The sequence below is a fragment of the Schistocerca americana genome, unplaced genomic scaffold, assembly GCF_021461395.2.
Source record: "Schistocerca americana isolate TAMUIC-IGC-003095 unplaced genomic scaffold, iqSchAmer2.1 HiC_scaffold_15, whole genome shotgun sequence".
Lineage (NCBI taxonomy): Eukaryota > Metazoa > Arthropoda > Insecta > Orthoptera > Acrididae > Schistocerca > Schistocerca americana.
Window position 1 is genome coordinate 4,240,079 of NW_025725583.1, and position 21,054 is coordinate 4,261,132.

Below are 21,054 nucleotides of genomic sequence, written 5' to 3' on the forward strand. Positions count from 1 at the left end.
CTGAAAGAAACCATTTACAAAACATGTGCAAAAGTAGTAACATGCCAGAAAGCAAGCTACTACAGGTAATGCAAACACTACTGCAGAACGTACAAGACCCTCAACACACAATCACAGAATTTAAATAATCTTTGATAATAAAGGTTGTAGAAATGCTTCTCAATACTGCCACTGTAAATTTGGAGGGCCATGCTACCATATTTCATTTCAACTCTGACACTAAGCTATGTTACACACTATCATTTAGAGCAATCACAAGACCACTAAAAGGCTAGTTTAGCTTGTAACTGCTGAGCTATTTTTATAACTAACTAGAAAATCTGAAGAGAAATATGTAACACAGCTCAATTTCACACACACTTAATCCAGAGAAAACTGCACCAAACGCTTATTATTTAATGGTAAATGTTATATGAAAATGTAAGTTGAACAACATGTTAACAATGTGGTGCTTATGCTGGCCTTCTTTGTAAGTTGAGTGTTGATACATCTATGAAGCGTCCCCCATTAGCCTCTAAGCAAACAGTGGTAAAGCAGATTAAGAAAATGGATACCAGCATCTGTAAAAATGTATAAATATAAAAGAAAGAAGTTATCTGAAACAGTGTTGTTAATGAGGTTGTAAAATTAAGAGGAAGAGCCATGAAGTGGTTTCACAGACCAATCAATTTTAGCTATGGTTCCATTTGTATACTAATCACAGATGTTTTGTTACAATAACCAAATACGATCATGTTTCACATTATGCCATTTACTAGCTTAAACTGAAGCCAATAAATTCCCTGAAGTAAGGCATGTGTAAACAAAGTTCCCAACGTCTTGCAATTTATGTGTAAGTAAAGCTGAGACCTGTTACATGTTTCGAAAGCTAATAAGCTTATTTATGTACTTTCCAGTACTGATTCAATGCATCATGACATTGAAAATTTCTCATTACTTGTGATTTTGTATTAATATGATTTTATAATTATGATATACATGTCTGCACCTTTGGCCATATTGTTAAGCTAGAATTTTGAGAGTTCAGTGTCTGAACACTGAGGCCCTTAAAAATGTTTGACTAGCTCAGTTGAAACAGGAATGAGAGAAACTTGGTAGAAACATTAATTTTAGTTTATATTTATGAATTATGCTTTTTTGTACAGGAAGTGCATGAGAAATGTTACAAAACTTAACAAAATGATAATCAGAAACATATTGTTCCTGTGTTGCCACCTCACCTACCAACATATTCTGCTTGTCCGATTTCGCATACTCTTTGGGACTGAAGAATGAAACCTACAATTCAGATGTCTCCACATGTGATAACATCCAGATGAAACCAATGTTATTTTATCCTACCTACTGTAATTCATACTATACAATGTCAATTTATTTATTGTTCTTAATATTTGTACTAACATTCACAATGTTAATTAAAATCTACAAACCTGGAGTCATCATCTTCTTTGGTTTCTTGAGTTGTGTCCTGTGCTGGCTTCTCGGAAGTAGAAGTCTGCTGAGCAGGATCACTTGACTGATCTGATGGTTGCTGGCCTGTAGTTGCATTTGGGTCTGATGGGTCCCCCTTCCTTAGGCCTCCCAAAACACCAGACCCTAGCCAGCTTGTCATCTGGCTCTTTACATTCCCCAACATCTCCAATTTGCTTCCTTTAGTCGGACTGCAAAGAATAAGGGAGTTTAATTAAAACCCAGTCTTTTCAGTGACCTCACTTCTTGAAGGCAAAAACTCTTGCACATACTTCGCTTATGCAGCACAGCAATTTACTTATAAACAGAAATGATAGAAAATGAAAGATTTTTAATAGCAGTGGAATGGAAGTTAGCCATTAACATAAATGAACAGTGATTTTATTTGAATCATTTGCCCTACAACTTTTTACAGCCAATGACTTTAGGAATTAGCTACAGCCTAGAATAAATGACTATGTCATCATTTTGAGCTAATAAGAGGCATCATACAATTCCAGACAGCACAATGTTACCAACACACAATTACAGTATTAAAAGGTGATATCTTGCAGGCACCTAGCTTGGTACAAGAAATGAGCAAAATGAAATAGGTGCTGAATATGGTCCTCAATGATGCCAATTGCGAACATGTAAGTTACACAGCAGTGTGTTCTTGCTGTAAGTAGTTAAAGTTGCAATAAAAGCCTATTAATCTGTTAAAAGTACACTTCTTTCGTTTTTAAGAACATGATTGTCGACCTTCTGAAGTAGTACAGAATTTTCATCATATATTAAATCAGAAAAAATTGAAAAATAGCAAAACATTATTTATTTTGCATTTATCTTTAGCAGTAGGGCTACAAGGAGTATGCTTCAAGAGGCCACATATGAACAAAATGAATTTTGTATGTCTTGTTCAGTCTCTAAGGAACTTTATACACTTTTCACTCTTCACAGTAACATTTTACATGAAGGGTATGGAGTGACATGCTAATCCTGTTACATGAACATGGATAAGCTTCTCCAGTTACCAATGAAACATTGAAAAAAAATTCCCATGTTACCACAGTCCTTGCAAAATGAATCATCCACCACATGGGAAAGTGCACACTGTTGTGTAACTGAAAGACTAGAACTGAGTGCCAGATCAGACCCCCCAGACTTATCCTTCCCAATAAGGTAAATGGCTGGGTTTGGGTCCCAGTCGAACATATGCTTTTAATCTGTCCGGAAGTTTCACAGTCCTCACAGTTTATTTTCATCTTAAATTTCAAGTTTCTGTTACTCTTGTTACTATTAGAGTTCTTCCATGTTCTGAACATATCCCACTCCTAGCTATTGTTGACACCGAAGTTTTTACTAGTAACATGAAAAAAATCTAGGGTATCCCTTCTGAACTTCATTAAAACCAGAACCAAGATATGTAAATATGAAAGACACTGATACATATTTCAGTGACAAATTATTTTTGTTACTGTAAACAAGGTATACAGGAAGTCACAAGTGAAAGTGGTTTGTCTCAAAGACTGGGAAGCATTTCTAAAAAAACAGCAGGTAACTATTAATTCATGGGTGTTACACTGATGTGTTAATGACTTGCGAGTTTCATATTAATAAAATTAGCTTGAAAGTATGCCCATTATGGTTATAATGAGGATGTAATAGGACAGTAAATGCTGATACTGTAATATGGCCTCATTCATTCACGCTTATTATATTATACCATAATGTGGGAGGAAAAGCAAAGGTTATACATACAATAAGTTTAATGTGGCTATAGAAGAAAGCTGTAACATATACTATATATTTGCCTCTTTACCTCCCTCCCCCCCCCCCCCCCTCCCATTTTTAAACATGACGAGCAGACAAATTTGAGAAAACGAAGTATCTAGTCTGTGGAAAGGTACAATTACGTACTGTAGCTGGAAAGTAAAAGCAGAAATCTGTCAATAAGTGTTATTAACATCTTTATACGAAATTTATTAAATTAAGAATATCATGAATTCAGCGCTCATTCAGTACAAAACGTTACCACTAGCAAAATACGAGTTTGACAATCTCTATTTAAATGAATATTTAGAAGCTAATCACCGAAGAGCAGACATTTTCCAAAAACATCGTTACTTACAATACGCATGCAGAGAAAAAAGTATGATAAAATGCTTAGGTACAATCGGTAAGTTGTAATATCTTGACATGGTCACACAATAGGGCCTTGCGATATTTTATGGAGTAAAAGCTTGCGTATTTGTGACACTTAACATACAACAACGAAATGAGAATGGTTTTTGTTATATCATTCAATAACTGTCTTCCGGACACTACATTTACAGCATTTTAAAGCAAGAACCTAGCTACAAAAGCCAAACAACATGTTTATCAGTATCAAGAATTTACTTGATATCAGGAACAACAAACAGATGACCGATGAGTTAAATTCCTCTCGGTTGCAGTAACCCACAAAGTCAATTTTCCAAAGAAATAATTTAGTAGATAATAATCGTAACTGCAAAGAACTTCAAACCTTTGCATTTATACATTATCCTGACAGTTCTGCTGATCTGTGAATGCTCTCTGCTGGTGTCTTATTCTTCAGCATTACAGAAACGTCGCAAATACAGGAAATTTCTCCAGTTCGAGAACTTTTTTACACCCTGTAACATCTTACACTACCGCTGTATCATTAATATAACAAAGACGCGCACCTCAGTACTTTTGTTCAGCACCTGAGGAACAGTATAGTTTCTCGAATATACCAGCATATCAATATAGTGTATAAATAGAACAATGTATTTTCAGTTGTGTGGAGATTTAGTGATTCATCGAAACAAAATACGCAGGGTTTTCACAAAGAAATGTTAATAAGGGAGTTTGGTTTCTTTGTGTTGTTTTTTCTTAAAAAAAGGGGTGAAATAGGATACACTTTAAACAGGACACAGTAGGTACCTGAAGTACTGCAAGCTCTTTTTACTTTAAGCAAAAAATTAATTTGTCTGCTGAAATAATACTGTTTTGGTTCTTTGTGTATGCCTGCGTAAGTGCAGACGCCCCCCCCCCCCCCCCCCCTGTAAGCTGCCTCTGAGCGACACTTGAAATACCAGCTGCCACTGGCCAAGTATGCCATTTTGTCACATTCTGGTGGCAAACTTTTGAGTACATTACGTTCTACAATATTTTTGGTGTAATATGTACAGGGTGGGGCAAATAAAAGTGGCCTGGAGAACAGAGTTCCATGGTACCAAGAAAAACAACAGAGTAAAGATACAGTACTAACCCGACAACAGCAGGTGTTTAAAGTGACCACAGTTCATCTCTTGGCACTTTTGGTTCCTGATCAGCAAGTTTCTCAAGGCAAATGGAAGCTGGACTGCTGAATTACTGCAGTCTCATCCGAAATGTTCTGCTACAGTTTTTGAAGGCTATGAGGAGTGTTGCGATACACGTTACACTTGAGGGCTCCCCTCACAAAGTAATCGCACACTGACAGATCAAGTGACCTAGGTGACCAGACAGGGCCGCGACCAGACTTACCTCTGCTAACAACTCAGTCAGTTTTGAAGATTGCGTAAATGTGCTGTATCGGCAGTTGCTTCAGCCTGTTGCATATAACCACAGAGGGTGTGGTTATATGCACAGATTCACGTCTGATAGTATCCACTCGTCCGGGCCACTTATTTGCCCCACCCTGTGTAAAGGGCAGTCATATGGAAAGGAGACAGGTGGGTAAAAGAAAGTATACCTTTTATTATTTCAAAACTAATCATTATAACTGTTAGTATGTGTACCTCACTGTGAAACTAGACGGTCGGTGCCTTCATGGGGAAATGTCTGCGGTTGCCTATGCAACCATGATTGTACCAAGGTGTGCACCTCTTCGTCTGAAGCAAACAGACGGCCACGAATGTCTTTTTTCAAACTCCAAACATACAGAGGTATCGGGACTGTATGGAGGATGTGTAAGGGCTTTCCGGCGAAATTCCGTGTCGTGCTCTAAACAATCTTGTCAACATATGGGCCGACTCATCAACGTTGTTTCCTCTACGCCGCAGAAGTTTTGATGGGTAGCCCTTACACATGCCCCTTACAGTCCCGATGCCTCCCCTTGCGGTTTCCATATATTTGGAGTTCGGAGCCACGAAGAAAGACAAGGAGGTGCACGTCTGGGAACAATTGTGGTTCTGTATGCAATCGGAAACATTTTTCCGCGGAGCCTTTGATCTTTTATCTCACAGCAGGATACATCTACTAACAGTTAAGGCAATTAATTTTGAAACAGTTTAGATACTTCTCTCTCTCTCTCTCTCTCTCTCTCTCTCTCTCTCTCTCTCTCTCTCTCTCTCTCATTTGACTGCCCAGTTGCCAAAAAATGTCCAAATGTGTGTGAAATCTTATGGGACTTAACTGCTAAGGTCATCAGTCCCTAAGCTTACACACTACTTAACCTAAATTATCCTAAGGACAAAGACACACACCCATGCCCGAGGGAGGACTCGAACCTCCGCCGGGACCAGCCGCACAGTCCCAGTTGCCAGCCATGGATTTGATCTACTGTAAGAGGGTCCGAACAATTGCATATTTTATTCTATACGAAAAAGTCCTTAAATAATTATGTATTACACACATGACATGAGAATTCCTCCTTTATGAACGAAATGGGTCGTGATGGGCGACAATGTTTACAATAGATAGCGATTCTGTTGCCTACCAATTATTTGCAAACCAGTAATGTACTTAATTTCACTGCGTGTGTGGAGTGTACTTCCGTTCAATCCACGGATCCACAGGGATAAATAATGATGTTTCGTTTGTGGGGCGCTCAACTGAGCGGGCATCAGCGCCCGTACAACGTCCCACTTTTTACACAATCCAGTCTAGCCACTGTCACGAATGAGTATGATGAGGACAACACATACACCCAGACCCCGGACAGAGAAAATCCCCAACCCGACCGAGAATTGAGCCTGGGACCCCAAGATCCAGAGGCAGCAACGCTAGCCAACAGACTACGAGCTGCGGACATCCAGAGGGAGAAAGGAAACAGTAGGCCTACTTAATATTTACATTCAGGTGAATTGATTACATTGTCTTTTCTTGTAGTTACATTTCAAAAACGTGCCCCATCTTTGAAATGAATACCTCGAGAGACACACATCTTACGAGAAAACTATTTCATTAACTTCTCATGGCTGGGGTTCACAGTCGTGTAGAAATTTTTAAGAACGTTATATTCGCCACTGACTGTACAAAATTTTTATGTTCACAACTGCAATTTTGGCCTTACGGTCATCGTCAAGTGGTGTACTTCCGACGACTGTCATCGTCGTACTGGCCTATACTGTTTAAATGCGATCTAAGGTGGTTGAAGCGAACTGTTTATATACGAACAAGAACGGTGGTTCACTGGTATTGGTGTTGAGGATGTCAACATTTGTAAAATTTTGTTTAATTCGTATCGTTTTCACGACGTTTAGTCCCACTGTATTCTTACAATTGTAAGGCTCTCATACGACGATGATGTGTGTACGTATTTTCATTGTTGACATGGGCTGAAGCATAGTCGTCTACAGTACAGCACTTGATCATGGACTTAATCCCTGCAATACAAAGGGCTGCATACCTTACGTCCACCTTTTGAAAATGGTATCTAGTGTGTTACTTTATATTTTAAAATTTTGAAAAAATGTTTTTGTTTTTAATGAATTCTTCTACCAGATTCCATACATCTTTTAAATTTTTCAGTTAAACTGAATCACAAACTGAAGTCTAAGTATTAGAAGTCACTTTCCACAGCGAATTTTATTCAGTATTTTCAGGTTTAGGACCTTTTTTACACATCAGACGCCGCGCGGGATTAGCCGAACGGTCAGGGGCGTTGCAGTCATGGACTGTGCGGCTCGTCCCGGCGGCGGTTCGAGTCCTCCCTCGGGCGCGCGCGCGCGCGCGTGTGTGTGTGTGTGTGTGTGTGTGTGTGTGTGTGTGTGTGTGTGTGTGTGTGTGTGTGTGTGTGTGTGTGTGTTCTTAGGATAATTTAGGTTAAGTTGTGTGTAAGCTTAGGGACTGATGACCTTCTCAGTTAAGTCCCATAGGATTTCACACACATTTGAACATTTTTTTTTACTCATCAGACGCTCTGTAGGAAATATGTTGCGAGTAAAAATCAACAAAAATGAACGAAATTTCCCTTTTTAAAATCTTTTTGTTGTGGTAATGAAATACCTCCATCTTGGTTGTACACGTTATTGAAAATACATTGATTGGCGATTTATCTGGTAATAAATATGCAACCACTCGCTTTTTTACGATTTATTGAACCATTAACACGTTTTCGAATCACTGCAGGCCCATCATCAGATGGAGGTGTTACAAGATGATGATAATGATGATTATTTAAGGTGAAGCGCGCTCGACATCATGGTCATCAGCGCGCTGACGAAAAGTCATCATGCTAATCTCATGGGTGGGGACGAAGGCTGTCACCACATGCGCAGCAGTTTATAATGTATTAAAGTCTGCCTCCCTTCCCCACTAATTTAGGGATGAGGCCTGACGGTTCACAAAATTTCACCACTCTTAACACTGGTATCAATATCTGCGAAGATGGTGGGCAGATTTCCATCGAGACTGAGGGCTGCCCTAATATCAATATATAGGACAAACGTAACCACAATATGCCGAACAGAGTGGCACGTCACGAACTTCACTGAGTGGTGGATCCTCCCGTCGAAGGAGGAAGCAATGTGTTAAAAGGCCATGCCCGATGCGCAGTCTGCTAAGCAGAACTTCCTTCCAGCGGTGAAGCTGGCACGAAGTCCCCCATGCTTTTGTGGTCAATTTGAGCGACCGCTGTTTGTTGTCTGATACCTGCAACCATTCAGTCTCCCACTTATGCATGACACGTGTGTCAGGAAATGAGATGATGGCTTGCAAGAGAGAATGGAACATTGATGGACAGCACTACTCCAACATGCTTCCTTGGCGACGTTGTTGGTCATGTCGTTGCCGTGTGTCCCAATGTGGCCAGGTACCCAGCAAAAGATCACCTCCTTGCCACGGTGTTGGAGCCGCTGTAAGGAGTCATGGATGAGCTGAATCAGCGGGTCTACTGAATAAATTTTGTGAAGTGCTTGCAGTGCACTAAGCGAGTCGGAACAGACAAGAACCCTTGTACGGTGATGTCTATGAATCCTCTCCAGTGCCATCAGAATGACATATAATCCCGCATCATAATTTGTAAATTGTTCCGGAAGACGCACTTTAAAAACCCTATCAGGGAAAACAGCAGAACAACCGAGGACATTCTCTTGCTGGGATCCATCTGTATAAACAACTATAAAACTGTGGTACGTACTTAAAATTGACGAAAACAATGTTGTAAAAACAAAATCTGGAGTACAAGTTTCCTTGTGCTGTATCACGCTTAAAATCACATTGAGCCTCTGAAGGCGCAATGCGCTCCATACCTGGCTGTGTATTTTGATGCCTGATAGATCCAGATCCTTGAGACAGTCTTTTGCACGTATCCCAACTGGCTTGGTCGCATGGGGCCGATTCCTGAACGGCTGTTCAAAGGTGGGTTGAACCACTGAACTAAATGTCAACGACTGAGGTGACGCGGAGATTTTCCTCATCTGTCGAGCCAAAAGGATACGTCGCCGAGTTCAGAGTGGTGGTTCAGCAACCTCTGCACACAGACTCTGAACTGGACTGGTCCGAAACGCTCCAGTACATATCCGAATGCCCTCCTGGTGGACAGCATCTAACTAATATCTTGAGGTAGGACGGGCGAGCAGATCCGCAGACCACGCTGCCATTGTCTAAAGGTGATTGAACAAATGCTCCATAAAACTGCAGGAGGCGAGACCTGTCAGTTCCCCATCTTTTTCCACTAAGGCATTTCAAAATATTCAATGACTGGGAGCCCTTTGTTCGTATATCTTTCGGGTGTGTGAGCCTAGTTAATTTAGAGTCAAATAATAAACCCAAAGAGCGCACAGTGTCTTGAAAACGTAAAATATTGTCCCCCATTGTGAGCAGTTGTTGCTTAAAAATTCGACGAGCACGGTTAATATTGACAGATTATGTCTTCTCTGGTGCGCTGTTCCAAGAACATTGTCTTGTTGACCAAGTGTAGCAAGATGCAACGCTGATGAGCCTGCAGTGGCTCGGAAACATGTTCATGGTTGAATAAATCGTAAAAAAGCGACTGGTTGCATATTTATTACCAGATGAATCGGCGATTTAAATGACAGTCGCAGTTCATCATCCACAGTGGATATAATGAAAATACACTGATGTTGCTAAAAGTGTCGTAAAAGATCTTTTCAGGTTCTGGATCCTACTTACACACCAATATTACTTTAAAAAGTATGTTAGTAATACAAATCAATTAAAATCAACGTACTGTGTTGTATTTTAACTTTTTTAGGGTGGGGATAAGTAACTCCCCATCTTTGGTGATGTGCGTTATACATTGAAGCGCCAAAGAAACTGGTATAGGCACGCTTATTCAAATACAGAGATACGTAACCAGGCAGAATGCGGCGCTACGGTCGACAACGCCTATGTAAGACAAGTGTGTGGCGCAGCTGTTGGCTCAGTTACTGCTACTACAATGGCAGGTTTTCTGGATTTAATTGAGTTTGAACGTGGTGTTATAGTCTGCGCACGAACGATGGTACACAGCATCTCCGAAATAGTGATGAAGTTGGGATTGTCCCGTGCGACCATTTCACGAGTGTACCGTGAATATCAGGACTCCGGTGAAACATCAAATCTCCGACACCCCTGCGGCCGGAGAAAGGTCCTGCAAGAACGGGACTAACGATGTCTGAAGAGAATCGTTCAAAGTGACTAAAGTGCAACCCTTCCGCAAATTGCTGCAAATTTCAGTGCTGAGCCATCAAAGAGTTTCAACGTGCGAACCACTCAAAGAAACATCATCGACATGGGCTTTCGGAGCTGAAGACCCACTCGTGTACCTAGCCTGGGCCCGTCAACACCAACATTGGGCTGTTGATATATGGAAACATGTTGCCTGGTCGGACGAGTCTCATTTCAAATTGTATCGAGCGTATCGACGTTTACGGGTATGGAGACAACGTAATGAACCCAATATGTCAGCAGGTGACTGTTGAAGCTGGTGGAAGGTCCGTAATGGTGTGGGGCGTGTGCAGTTGGAGTGATACGGGGCACCTGATGTGTCTAGATACGACTCTGACAGGACACGTACGTATGCATCCTATCTGATCACCTGCATCCATTCATGTCCATTGTGCTTTCCGAGGGATTTAGGCTATTCGACAACGACAATGCGACACCCCACACGTCCAGAATTGCCACAGAGTGGCTCCAAAACACTCTTCCGATTTTAACTCTTCCGCTGGCCACCAAACTCCCCAGACATGAACATTATTGAGCATATCTAGGATGCTTTGCAACGTGCTGTTCAGAAGAGATGTCCACCCTCCTCCTCTTACGGATTTATGGACAGCCCTGCAGGATTCATGTTGTCAATTCCTACAGCACTACTTCAGATATCAGTGGAGTCCATGCCAAGTCGCGTTGCGTCACTTCTGCGTGCTCGCGGGGTCCCTACACGATATCAGGCAGGTGTACCAGTTTCACGGGCTCTTCAGTGTAGAAAATGCGTTGGTCAGTTGCTAGGGTTAATGCCGAAATTGCACTTCTAAAAATAAAAACTTTGTACTGTCGATGGCAAATATAACGTTTTAAAAACTATTTCAGGTAAAACCTGTTGCAGACATATGGGGATAACAAGTCAACCCTAACATTTTCATCTTGAGTAGCACTGCAATCGTTGAAAATGGAGTTAACTTCATTTTTGATTACAGACTGCTGTTTTAATTGCACGCGGTAATAAAGAAATTCATTAAAACACAGTGCAGACTGTTGGCATTAGCTTTTTCTGATGAGGACCACGAAGAGACTGTACCAGTGGACGTTCCACACCATGGGTCCTTGATAGAGGTTGTTTTTGACTACTTGATGCTTCGTCTGCACGCTGCAACACGTGAGGGTAACAAATGCGTAGCTTTTTAAAAAGAGCGTTCGCTGCACCAACACCAGCGATTTCGCAAGCAACTGTGTCTAAGTTCACCAACAGGTTTTACGCGCACGTAGCAAAGCATTGGTAGTGAGCAGGCAAAATCCCCATACAGTCAATAAGAAAGTAATCAAGGCCACCTGATGTACATGACGTACGCTCGCGGGTGGGAATACGCAAATTTCATATCTAAATACTATAAAAACCACTCAAATTCATGGTAGAGATTACATAGCGCTGCACAGGATCCGGCAAAAAGACCTCCTGTATTTCATAAGATAGTTACAAAGAAAGAAAGATACAGAGAAAATATTGTGATTTCTGTACAATAGATACTACAAGTTACATTAGCCGGTTTTAAAAATTATGTCCGGTAAATGACATCCTCCATTACCGACACATTGATAAAGCCTTCCTGGAAGTCACCCATAGTTTTCCCGTGTCATTTCCTGTGGGTGCATGTGAAGATCTCTGCGCAGGATTTTTTCTGCATTTCCATCAGACAACCACAAAGCAGCTACATATGTAAGTGCTGAACGCTTTGGAGATCGCTGGATAGACACTCAAACACGTGCCACGTATTCGAGCGCCGTGACAGGCCGAGGTCGGCCAGTAGATTTTGTTTTTAGTGCAGAAACTGTTGCAACTAAAGGCAGAACCTGATGCTCTGAATTCTACAACCTGAACTCCAACAGTTTTTCTATCAGGAGCAGAATCATGTGGTCCAAGTTCGAAACGAATGTGAAATGCTAGCTAAGTAGTCATCACAGAACCACCATTTTCAGTATACTACTCCACAACAAATGCATGATGCTCACCTAGCGAAGCTACTGCGCCTACTGAAAATAGCACTTACACCGCTATGAATCGATACCAACTCCACCTCTGTACCCCCACCAGAGCTGAAATAGGAGCCTCTGCAGATATGGGAGGTCCGTTTGTCGGACCCTGTACAACATAGTAGGGATTGTTCCCGTTACAATTGGCTATGAAGTGCGGAAAGAACTACTTTAAATGCACATGAGCGCGCTATGATATATATTACGACTAGCCTCCGATACACGAAGCATCCCCCGTCAAGCACACTATTAGGTGAATTGCAGAGCATCGATGTAGATGTCGGTTCTCCAATAAACACTAGTTCTAAATCCGTGGTTAATAACTACTTGGTATTCACTTATTCACCCAGGGATCATCTCGCAATGATAAAGGATTTGTCATCATAACACAATGAGAGAGAGAGAGAGAGAGAAAGAGAGAGAGAGAGAGAGAGAGAGAGAGGGGCTACCCCACCAGTTTGACAATGAACCAATAGCTTCGACGCACGCGCAGAGCGTGTCAGTCATCGGGTAGGCTTCTGTCTGACGCCCCAGAGCCATCTGTCGGAAGCCTGTGTACGTGTCCGCGCTCGCATGTGCTAATCCCTGCCGTTGTCAACCGATTATCAGTGGCCACGGCAGCGTCGTCCCTTGTACGGCCAAGTAGTTCTTGTTTTTGTTTGCTGTAATTTTAACATGGCCAGCGTTGGATCCCGTGCTGTGATAAGTTGGTACCCTGTGTCCCTGTTCAGCAGATTAGTGGAGCTGCGAATTTCCAATGCTTATTTAATAACGCTGTCCCAGTACGAAGACGTCGACCAGAGAATTTTGATGTTTTTGCATTCCATAGTGTGTCCCAAACTGCGAAAACGCTCGGTCACCGCAGATTTTTCTGGTTGGTCCAGTCATGTCTGTCGTAGAACTTTGAAGCATCTAATTTTTGTGTGTCCATCCGTTCGACTGGAGATCTTGGGGACCAAGGCCGTTCACTATGTAAAAAAATGAAATGCCTACAGCCGTCCTTACGATCTTATTTATTGCACAGCTACCAGTTTCGCCGCTTCAGTCCGCCATCTTCAGGCCTTAGTTGATGCTGAAGGGAATATCACGATCCATATATACACTGCATCAGTGGCCAACGTAACTGGCTGCATAAACTAGTTGCGTTGGCCACTGATGCAGTGTAAACATGGATCGTGTTAGCTCCTTCCGCATCAACTAAGGTCTGAAGATGGCGCATTGAAGCGCCGAAACTGGTAGCTGCACAATAAATAAGATCGTAAGGACGGCTGTAGGAGTTTCATTTTCTTACAATTTGAAGCATCTGTCTTCCACGTTGCGACTAGTCTTCCCAATGTATGACGTCGCGGAACTTATAGCTCATTTAGGCTCAGTGTAAGATGATCTCGGTTTAAAAAGGCCCGGTGTCTATTAAGATTCCCTGTAGCTCTGGGCCGTCATACGTTGGACAAACTTGTCGCACCGCGAAGAGTAGATGCGTCGAACATCGACGACGCACACTTCTGGACCAACCTGAGAAATCTACAGTGGACGAGCTTTGTCTCAGTACAGGACACAGTATGAAAAACAAAAACACCAAAATTCTGTCATCGACGTCATCGTACAGGTATAGCGTTATTAAAGCAGCAGTGGAAATTCCCAGCTCGATTAATCTGCTGAACAGGGTATGATGGTACCAATGTAGCACGTTAAAATCACAGCGACCAAAATGAAACTGTTGGTCTTAAATGGGACGATGCTGCGGTGGCGACAGATATTCTATTAACAACGGCGAGGATGGGCACACGCCAGCATATGCGCATGTGTCGAAGCTATTGGTTCATCGCCCGACAGGTGGCGTAGCTGTCTCTCAATACAGATCAGTGTATCTGCGCTATTGTTCAACGAATTTGGCGCGTTCGCGCCTGCGCAATTTCCCTTCGGACTAGCACAAATAAGGAGGCTTCGGTCACAGCCTTAGCAGGGTGTTCGCCACACCTGAAGATGTCGGGCAGTTGCGCCGACAAAATATCGAGGAAATTTCACGACGACATGCGACGTCTCGCCCGAGAAACTATTGACAAAATTCTACGTCTTTATTCTTCGTGTCTCCATATTTAAGTTTCGGAAACAGATGAAAATCGGATGCGGCCATGTCGGGACTGTTTGGAGGATAATCGATACTACCTAACCGAAGACGTTACACACCACCATGCTACACACTGCAATCTGGAGCCCTGTAGCGGTAGAGGGCTAGGTGTAGGACGTTAATAACATTTGTTTTACTTAAAAAGCCTAAATAGTTTTCACATAAAAATTTTGGAGTCATTACTTTTTGGCATGTCCTTGTATTTTAAAATTATGTATTAAATGCATACATGTTATAAAAGTGTATCTGTGTATGTTCCCCACCATATCTTAAACCACCGGATCGATTTCAGCTGGACTTGGTAAACACATTGCTATACTGTAAGAAAAGCTGGACGGGGGTAAGAACCAGAAACCTCCTATTGAGATGGGGGTGAGATGGATTAATAGAAGACTCGAATAAATATATACCTGGGCAACGCAGATTACTCAGCTAATATTAACTGTAAGCCGCGTGTGTTGCGAGGGCGGGCGAGAGAAATTAAATAGACAAAAACGATGCCACGACATAGGATTTTGTCCTTAAATGTTGTGGCTCTTGGTTGATATAAACTCTAAGAGTTAAACATTTTCGCAAAGATACTTTCCGGCGTAAGGAACTCCTTCGTGTCTATGTGTCTAGTTTGAACGGGCCTTCGCGCATGGATATACCAAGGGCGTCAGAGAAGTGAGGCTAATCGTTCGAGGAAGGCAGTGCTAACCAACCTAACTCAGCTTAGTGGCCTGTTCCAAACTGTGAAACTGAGCACTGTCAGATTGGCTATTAAAAGTAGAACCTCCGCACAGTCGGGCGTTTTCTCCAAAACACGAGCTATTAACCCCCATAGCAAGAGCGCTCTCTCTCTCTCTCTCTCTAGGACCAGAGTTGTTTTGCATTCTAGACTTTTTGACATTTTTCAACTGATAAATATACGATGTCCGTCCACTCTTATCAGAAAACCACACCGCGCTTCTGGTAATTATTTTTCCTAAGAAAAAGAGTTGTCAATATAACTTGTTGGAATCCTAACCGTTACGTGTGTATCCGTTATTAGCATCGTCACAACAATTACAGGAGCATTTTACGAACACATTTCCCCTTCGCATCAGAAATCAAATTTCACAAAAAATTAATTGGATTAGCACTTTTACGAATTAGTTACGTAACACCTACTTTATATGCGTGGATGAGAAACCAAAAAAGTGACGACGAGAAAAAGTATTTTATTCTAATGCATTTGATATGGGGAACTGTGTGTGTGTGTGTGTGTGTGTGTGTGTGTGTGTGTGTGTGTTTCAAATAAAAAGACCGTTCAGGACATGATAATGGAAACAGCTACAAAAAATTCGGTCAGTCCGCTCAATGAACTGGCCGTTCTTATCCCGGCGAGCTTCCAGAATTTCTTATCCCTAGTATGTATAGGTATGCTATCACAATGCCGGTACTTGTCTTCTTCGAAATTCAGCTAACGGTGCCCCCGCATTGTATTACAACTTACTCAGACTTAGAGGCGAGACGTCTCCCCGTCTCAGGATGTGAACTACTGCAGCCTCGAGCGTATGCCTGACTGGAAGGGACGCGCATAGCGAGGCGGGCGGGCAGCTTGCAAATGAGGCGCCGAGAGCGCACTCCCGCGGGACTGCTCTCCACTTAACTGCCGCATTCAACCTCTCGGCGTGCACCGCCCAGCTGCCTGCTGCCTGCAGCGCGCTCCCAGCTACCGCTTCCACTAGAAAATTTTGCTCCACGTACTGTTTGCTTGTGAGCGAATCTCATCATTTTCTCGCACATAACTTAAGGCATATTTGCAGAAGCATTACTGCCGCTCTGAAGGCCATGAATGATTCGCTAATTAAGTTAATTCTACAACAGCCAGAAAAATTTAATTTGATATTCATCTCGATTCTCAGTCACCACTAAGGTTAATGATGATGAATGCAAATAAACGTCAAAATAAAAAATTAATTAACCGTTTTTTACAAGATCTACCGTAAGCGAAACGGTTTACTGCTCTTAGCATCTCAAAGAATGGGTTAGGTTGTGTCGCTTGGGGAAAGACACCAAACAGTGAGGTCATCGGCCTCATCGGATTACGGAAGGACGGGGAAGGAAGTCGGCCGTACCCTTTCGAAGGAACCATCCCGGCATTTGCCTGGAGTGATTTAGGAAAATCACGGGAAACCTAAATCAGGATGGCCGGACGCGAGATTGAGCCGTCGTCCTCCCGAATGCGAGTCCAGTGTGCTAGCCACTGCGCCACTTCGCTCGCTCTCAAAGAATGATCGGGAGTTCAAATTGTGCAGATTTTAATTTAATGCAGTTCCTTGAATCAGTTGTTTGACTGGGAGTATCATCCAATCTGGTAAAAAGGCTCTGCAGGACGTGAAAGAAAGACGACTCGTGAACTCTTTCACAACAAATCGACAGCACTGACAACCCAGATGTCAAATTATATTCCAAATCCGAATGTTTTTAGTCAGTCTTATCAATAACGGCAGAAGGAAAACTATTAGATGTGTTCAGCATTACCAAATAGCTTCAATGAAACGCATTTACATGGAAACCTGTGTCACGTTACTTTCGAGAATAAATCAAAATAAAGAAATTTTTTACTTAAATTTCCCGAGGCAGTATTTTGAAATTCACTGGTTTTTTTGAGAAGCACGATTTATTCGACATGCAACAATGGTTGCCTGTCTGAAGAACGTGTTTTACGAACTACCCATTGACCCATTTCAGGGCAGGGTGGTGCTTGTGTATTCGTACGCTGACTTTTTACCGTACCTAGTTGAACCGAGTGGCACCTCTGAACAACTGAATGACGATGGTCGTTCGAGGATTTGAAGTCTTTTCTCTTTGCAGGTGCTTATCCCACCCGGACGGCGCAAGTCTAGCAACTTGTCGGCGTATCAGCTGGCGCCGTCGCTATACAGCCTGAATTATCCACATTGCCCCCATTCATTCACACTTGCACAGAGAGGGCTGATGTATGTTGATAACACTTCGCTACCCGTGTTGCGCATGTGCACAGGCCTCTTTCCTCAGGCAACAGACATCTCATAGAGCGACCATAGTAGTGGCTAGACCAGTACCTCAGTATTCCACTAGATATTTCTGTCTTCCAACAACATCTAACAACATCTACGTTTCCATAAGTAAGGCACTGGTTCTTCAAAACAAAATTAATAAAATGGCGGTTTGAGGCAGAAACCACTGGTGCCCAAATGGTTAACAATGCCGGTCGAACGCTCATCTGTTTACAGTTGTTTGGGTGTGTTTATTCTGCCACCTCGCTGCTCGTCGACATGACCGGGCGATGATGAATGAAATCCACCGAGTCGTAACTGTCCATTCAACCTGCACCTCCCCTCTAAAATTGTCGCCAAGCGATGATACCTAGATGGTTTGAGTTTCACGCTGCCACCATCGCCGCGTGCTCAAATGGTTCAAATGGCTCTAAGCACTACGGGATTTAACATCTGAGGTCATCAGTCCCCTAGACTTAGAACTACTTAAACCTAACTAACCTAAGGACATCACACACATCCATGCCCGAGGCAGGATTCGAGCCTGCGACCGTAGCAGCAGCGCGGTACCGGACTGAAGGGCCTAGAACCGCTCGGCCACAGCGGCCGGCCATAGCCACATGTCCTGAAACCTGAGCCGTCATGGCTGCTTCGAGGTCACTCTAGCTGTACGACATTTAACTCTGCTAGCTATCTGAACTGCTGCACCGGAATTTACTCCTGACCCAACATTATTAACGTGGTTTCTTTCAAAGAGCGATTCGTAGGCCCGGCCACGCTGAGGTACTGTTTCGTCAGTTTTTATCTACATCTACGGGTTGAACCACACATTCCACTTCCAGATTTTCGTGGGCCGCATATCGGTTTGATCCAAGAGACAGGTCCCGGGAATGGAGAAAAACCTAAGCTGCAAGACGCTTGGCGTAGATGAGAACAGTAGCTCTTCAGACTACTTAAAGGTTTCGCGTACCAATATCACGTGAGGCATGTAGAAATGTGCTTCAGCCTCCTGTATATCGCTCCTACAGTGATCGCGAAGACGACGATGAAACTAACTACAGTTTGCGCAGACTCTTTTAGGAAATCATTTTTTCCGCGCTCCATACACGAACAGAACAGGGAGAAGCCCGGATAACTATTACAACGGGAAGTATCCTTCGCCATGCATTTCACAACAGTTTACACGTTACAGGGTATGGATGTAGAAAGAGATGCAGAGGCAGATGTGTGGTGCGCGCGAAACCGTGCAACAAACAACAGTCAAACACGACACTGCTCGAATGACCCCGAAGCAGCCAATCACGGCTCAGGGGTCAGGACATACTGCGATGATCGTTACGCGAAACAAACCAGCTTCATATGATCGCCTGGCAACGATCCTGCAGAGCAGCTGTGGTGCAATTTCAATGGGCCGGTAGGACTAAGCACGCTCGTTTCATCATTGCCGGCCTATGCAAGCGAGCAATGAGCAGTGATGTAGCAGCATAAACGAACCCTTTGGTTCAAGCTGGCACCGTTGTTACTTCGCTGACGTCGCTCATACGCTAGGAATAAAATCAGTTTCTCTATACATCATGTATAGAGAAAGCTACACCATTAATTACAAAACTGTGCGTGTTTATAATACAATACAGGTACCAGACTAATACAGTAGCTCAACATATCGCAAACCATCAAATTTGAATGACATAAAGAAAAGGAAAGAAAAACCGCACAGGTAAAGGAAAATCGTGATCGGCAGCACAGACTTCCGACCATCATTTTCAATGGAGAAAATAAAATAAAGACGTATACTTTCATATAAGCCTCCAGCCAGATATCTTCATGAACTGATACAGCTTTTGTCTCAGGTATGGCCAGCAATTATTCTGAATGGTAGGTGGTGGCTGTTTGCTTCCATATTGTAACGACAAGTGTGTATTCTTGCTCGTGGTGTCACTCCGCGATGATAATTATGACGACAGCAACGACACCCATCAGCGCTGAATGGAATTTTAAGTTTATTCATTTATTTCCTGTTATGTGATTAACATTGCCCCACGGTTTAACACTCTACATATATGTATATAGGCGCACTTATTTCCACATATTTAAATATATACCTAATGCACACTGGAATTACAGACAATTGGATGACCCAACGATTTTTACGACAAAATTAAAAGCTATTAAGATGTGTATCATCATCTGGCAGATCTGGGCATATTAAAACCATATTGAAAATATTTGCAGGATAAAGTATGATGAACTTCGCCAATAGCATTTCGCGAGAAGATCGTTTTCTTGTCGCCAAAGATTCCCATCTAAGCTCACTGAGCAATTCCTTGACGCACTAGTATTGATCGAACATACCACATCTGAACTGCATCGAGTTTTTCCATTATCATAACCTGTAAGGAATCGTTAGCTAGCACTCTAGCAACGCTGACAAATGAGAAATGAGTCGTACCAGCGTTTTGTACGCGGTTTTCTTTACAGGTACAATCGACTTCTGAGAAAGCCTTCGAATAAAGAGTATTCGGCTAATTACTTTCGCTACGACTAATCTTAGGTGCTCGTTCCACTCCATGCCGCTGAACAACGTTACGCCTAGGTCTTTAATTGACATGACCTAGTCAAGCAGCGTACCATTACTGCTATACAGGAACTATAGAAAAATCTCTACTGCCCATCTGCATTAAATCCCATTTATCCTCATTTAGAGCAAGCTGCCTTTCATAGCGTTAAATTGAAGTTCTGTGCTAGTCATCCTCAATCTCCTTACAGTCACTAAGAGATACTTTCCCCACACAGGACAATGTCACCAGGAGTATTTTGATCCTGAAGAAGTACCCCACTGCTGCTTTGTCACACAATACGGCAGTGCTGTCTTCTTCGTCTGGCAAAATATGTCCGTGGTTGATTCACTTTTTCCACTTATTTGTATTCGAGAGTGATGAGCTGAGTAAATATGTCCTCACAGAAGGAGAAGTTTGCTTGGTCAGGTCAGGCTCAGCTGAAATAATCTTCTCGGTATTCAGTTATTCAATGAAATCTGTTATGCAAGTGTAGCTGATCCTTTAGCAATTGTTTTATTCCCTTCCTCGAGAAAGCCGCAACTTCCATGCCACTTTTTTTTTCCTTTTGCATCGGAACTTGTCACTAGATTTGAGAGACAGTAAGTGTCTAGCAATATTTATTATTGCATTACGTCTTTCAACGGTGCGAGCAGGAGCCTGCTATCGTCACTGACTGCATTCTAGAAGGCTACAGAGCCGCGGCTGTCAGTGGCAGTGCCCGCAGCTAGTCAATAGAGACGCCTGCTGATGAATGGCGAGACGGGTCTGCCTCATTTACGTAACACTCAAACAGGGACTCGTCGGCAGTCCTGCTGACGTCCTTTCAATATCTGTCGGTGACAGCGTTTCTCTAGCGATACCGCTACCTACCTTAACCGTAACTTACTCTGCTGCACTTATGCGTGCTGGCCCCTGACGGCCCAATCGGGTCCAACCAACCACCGTGTCATCCTCTGGCAATGGTGTCATTGGATGCGGTATGAATAAGTATGTGGTCACCACACCACTG

At 42.7% G+C, this 21,054-nt stretch overlaps 1 protein-coding gene across 5 annotated transcripts in view; it reads right to left on the reverse strand.

Annotated features, from left to right (window-relative positions):
- The window catches only part of LOC124569465 (synapse-associated protein of 47 kDa-like), a 319,550-nt gene that overhangs the window by 165,220 nt on the left and 133,276 nt on the right, over positions 1-21,054 (reverse strand). For 4 of the 5 annotated variants that reach the window (XM_047131078.1, XM_047131076.1, XM_047131075.1 and 1 more), the window contains exon 2: positions 1,431-1,661. In XM_047131078.1, the coding sequence (XP_046987034.1) occupies positions 1,431-1,661 (231 nt within the window). Of the gene's footprint in view, positions 1-1,430; positions 1,662-3,849; positions 3,907-21,054 lie in introns of those variants that run through there. The other variant, XM_047131079.1, reaches the window with a different exon arrangement.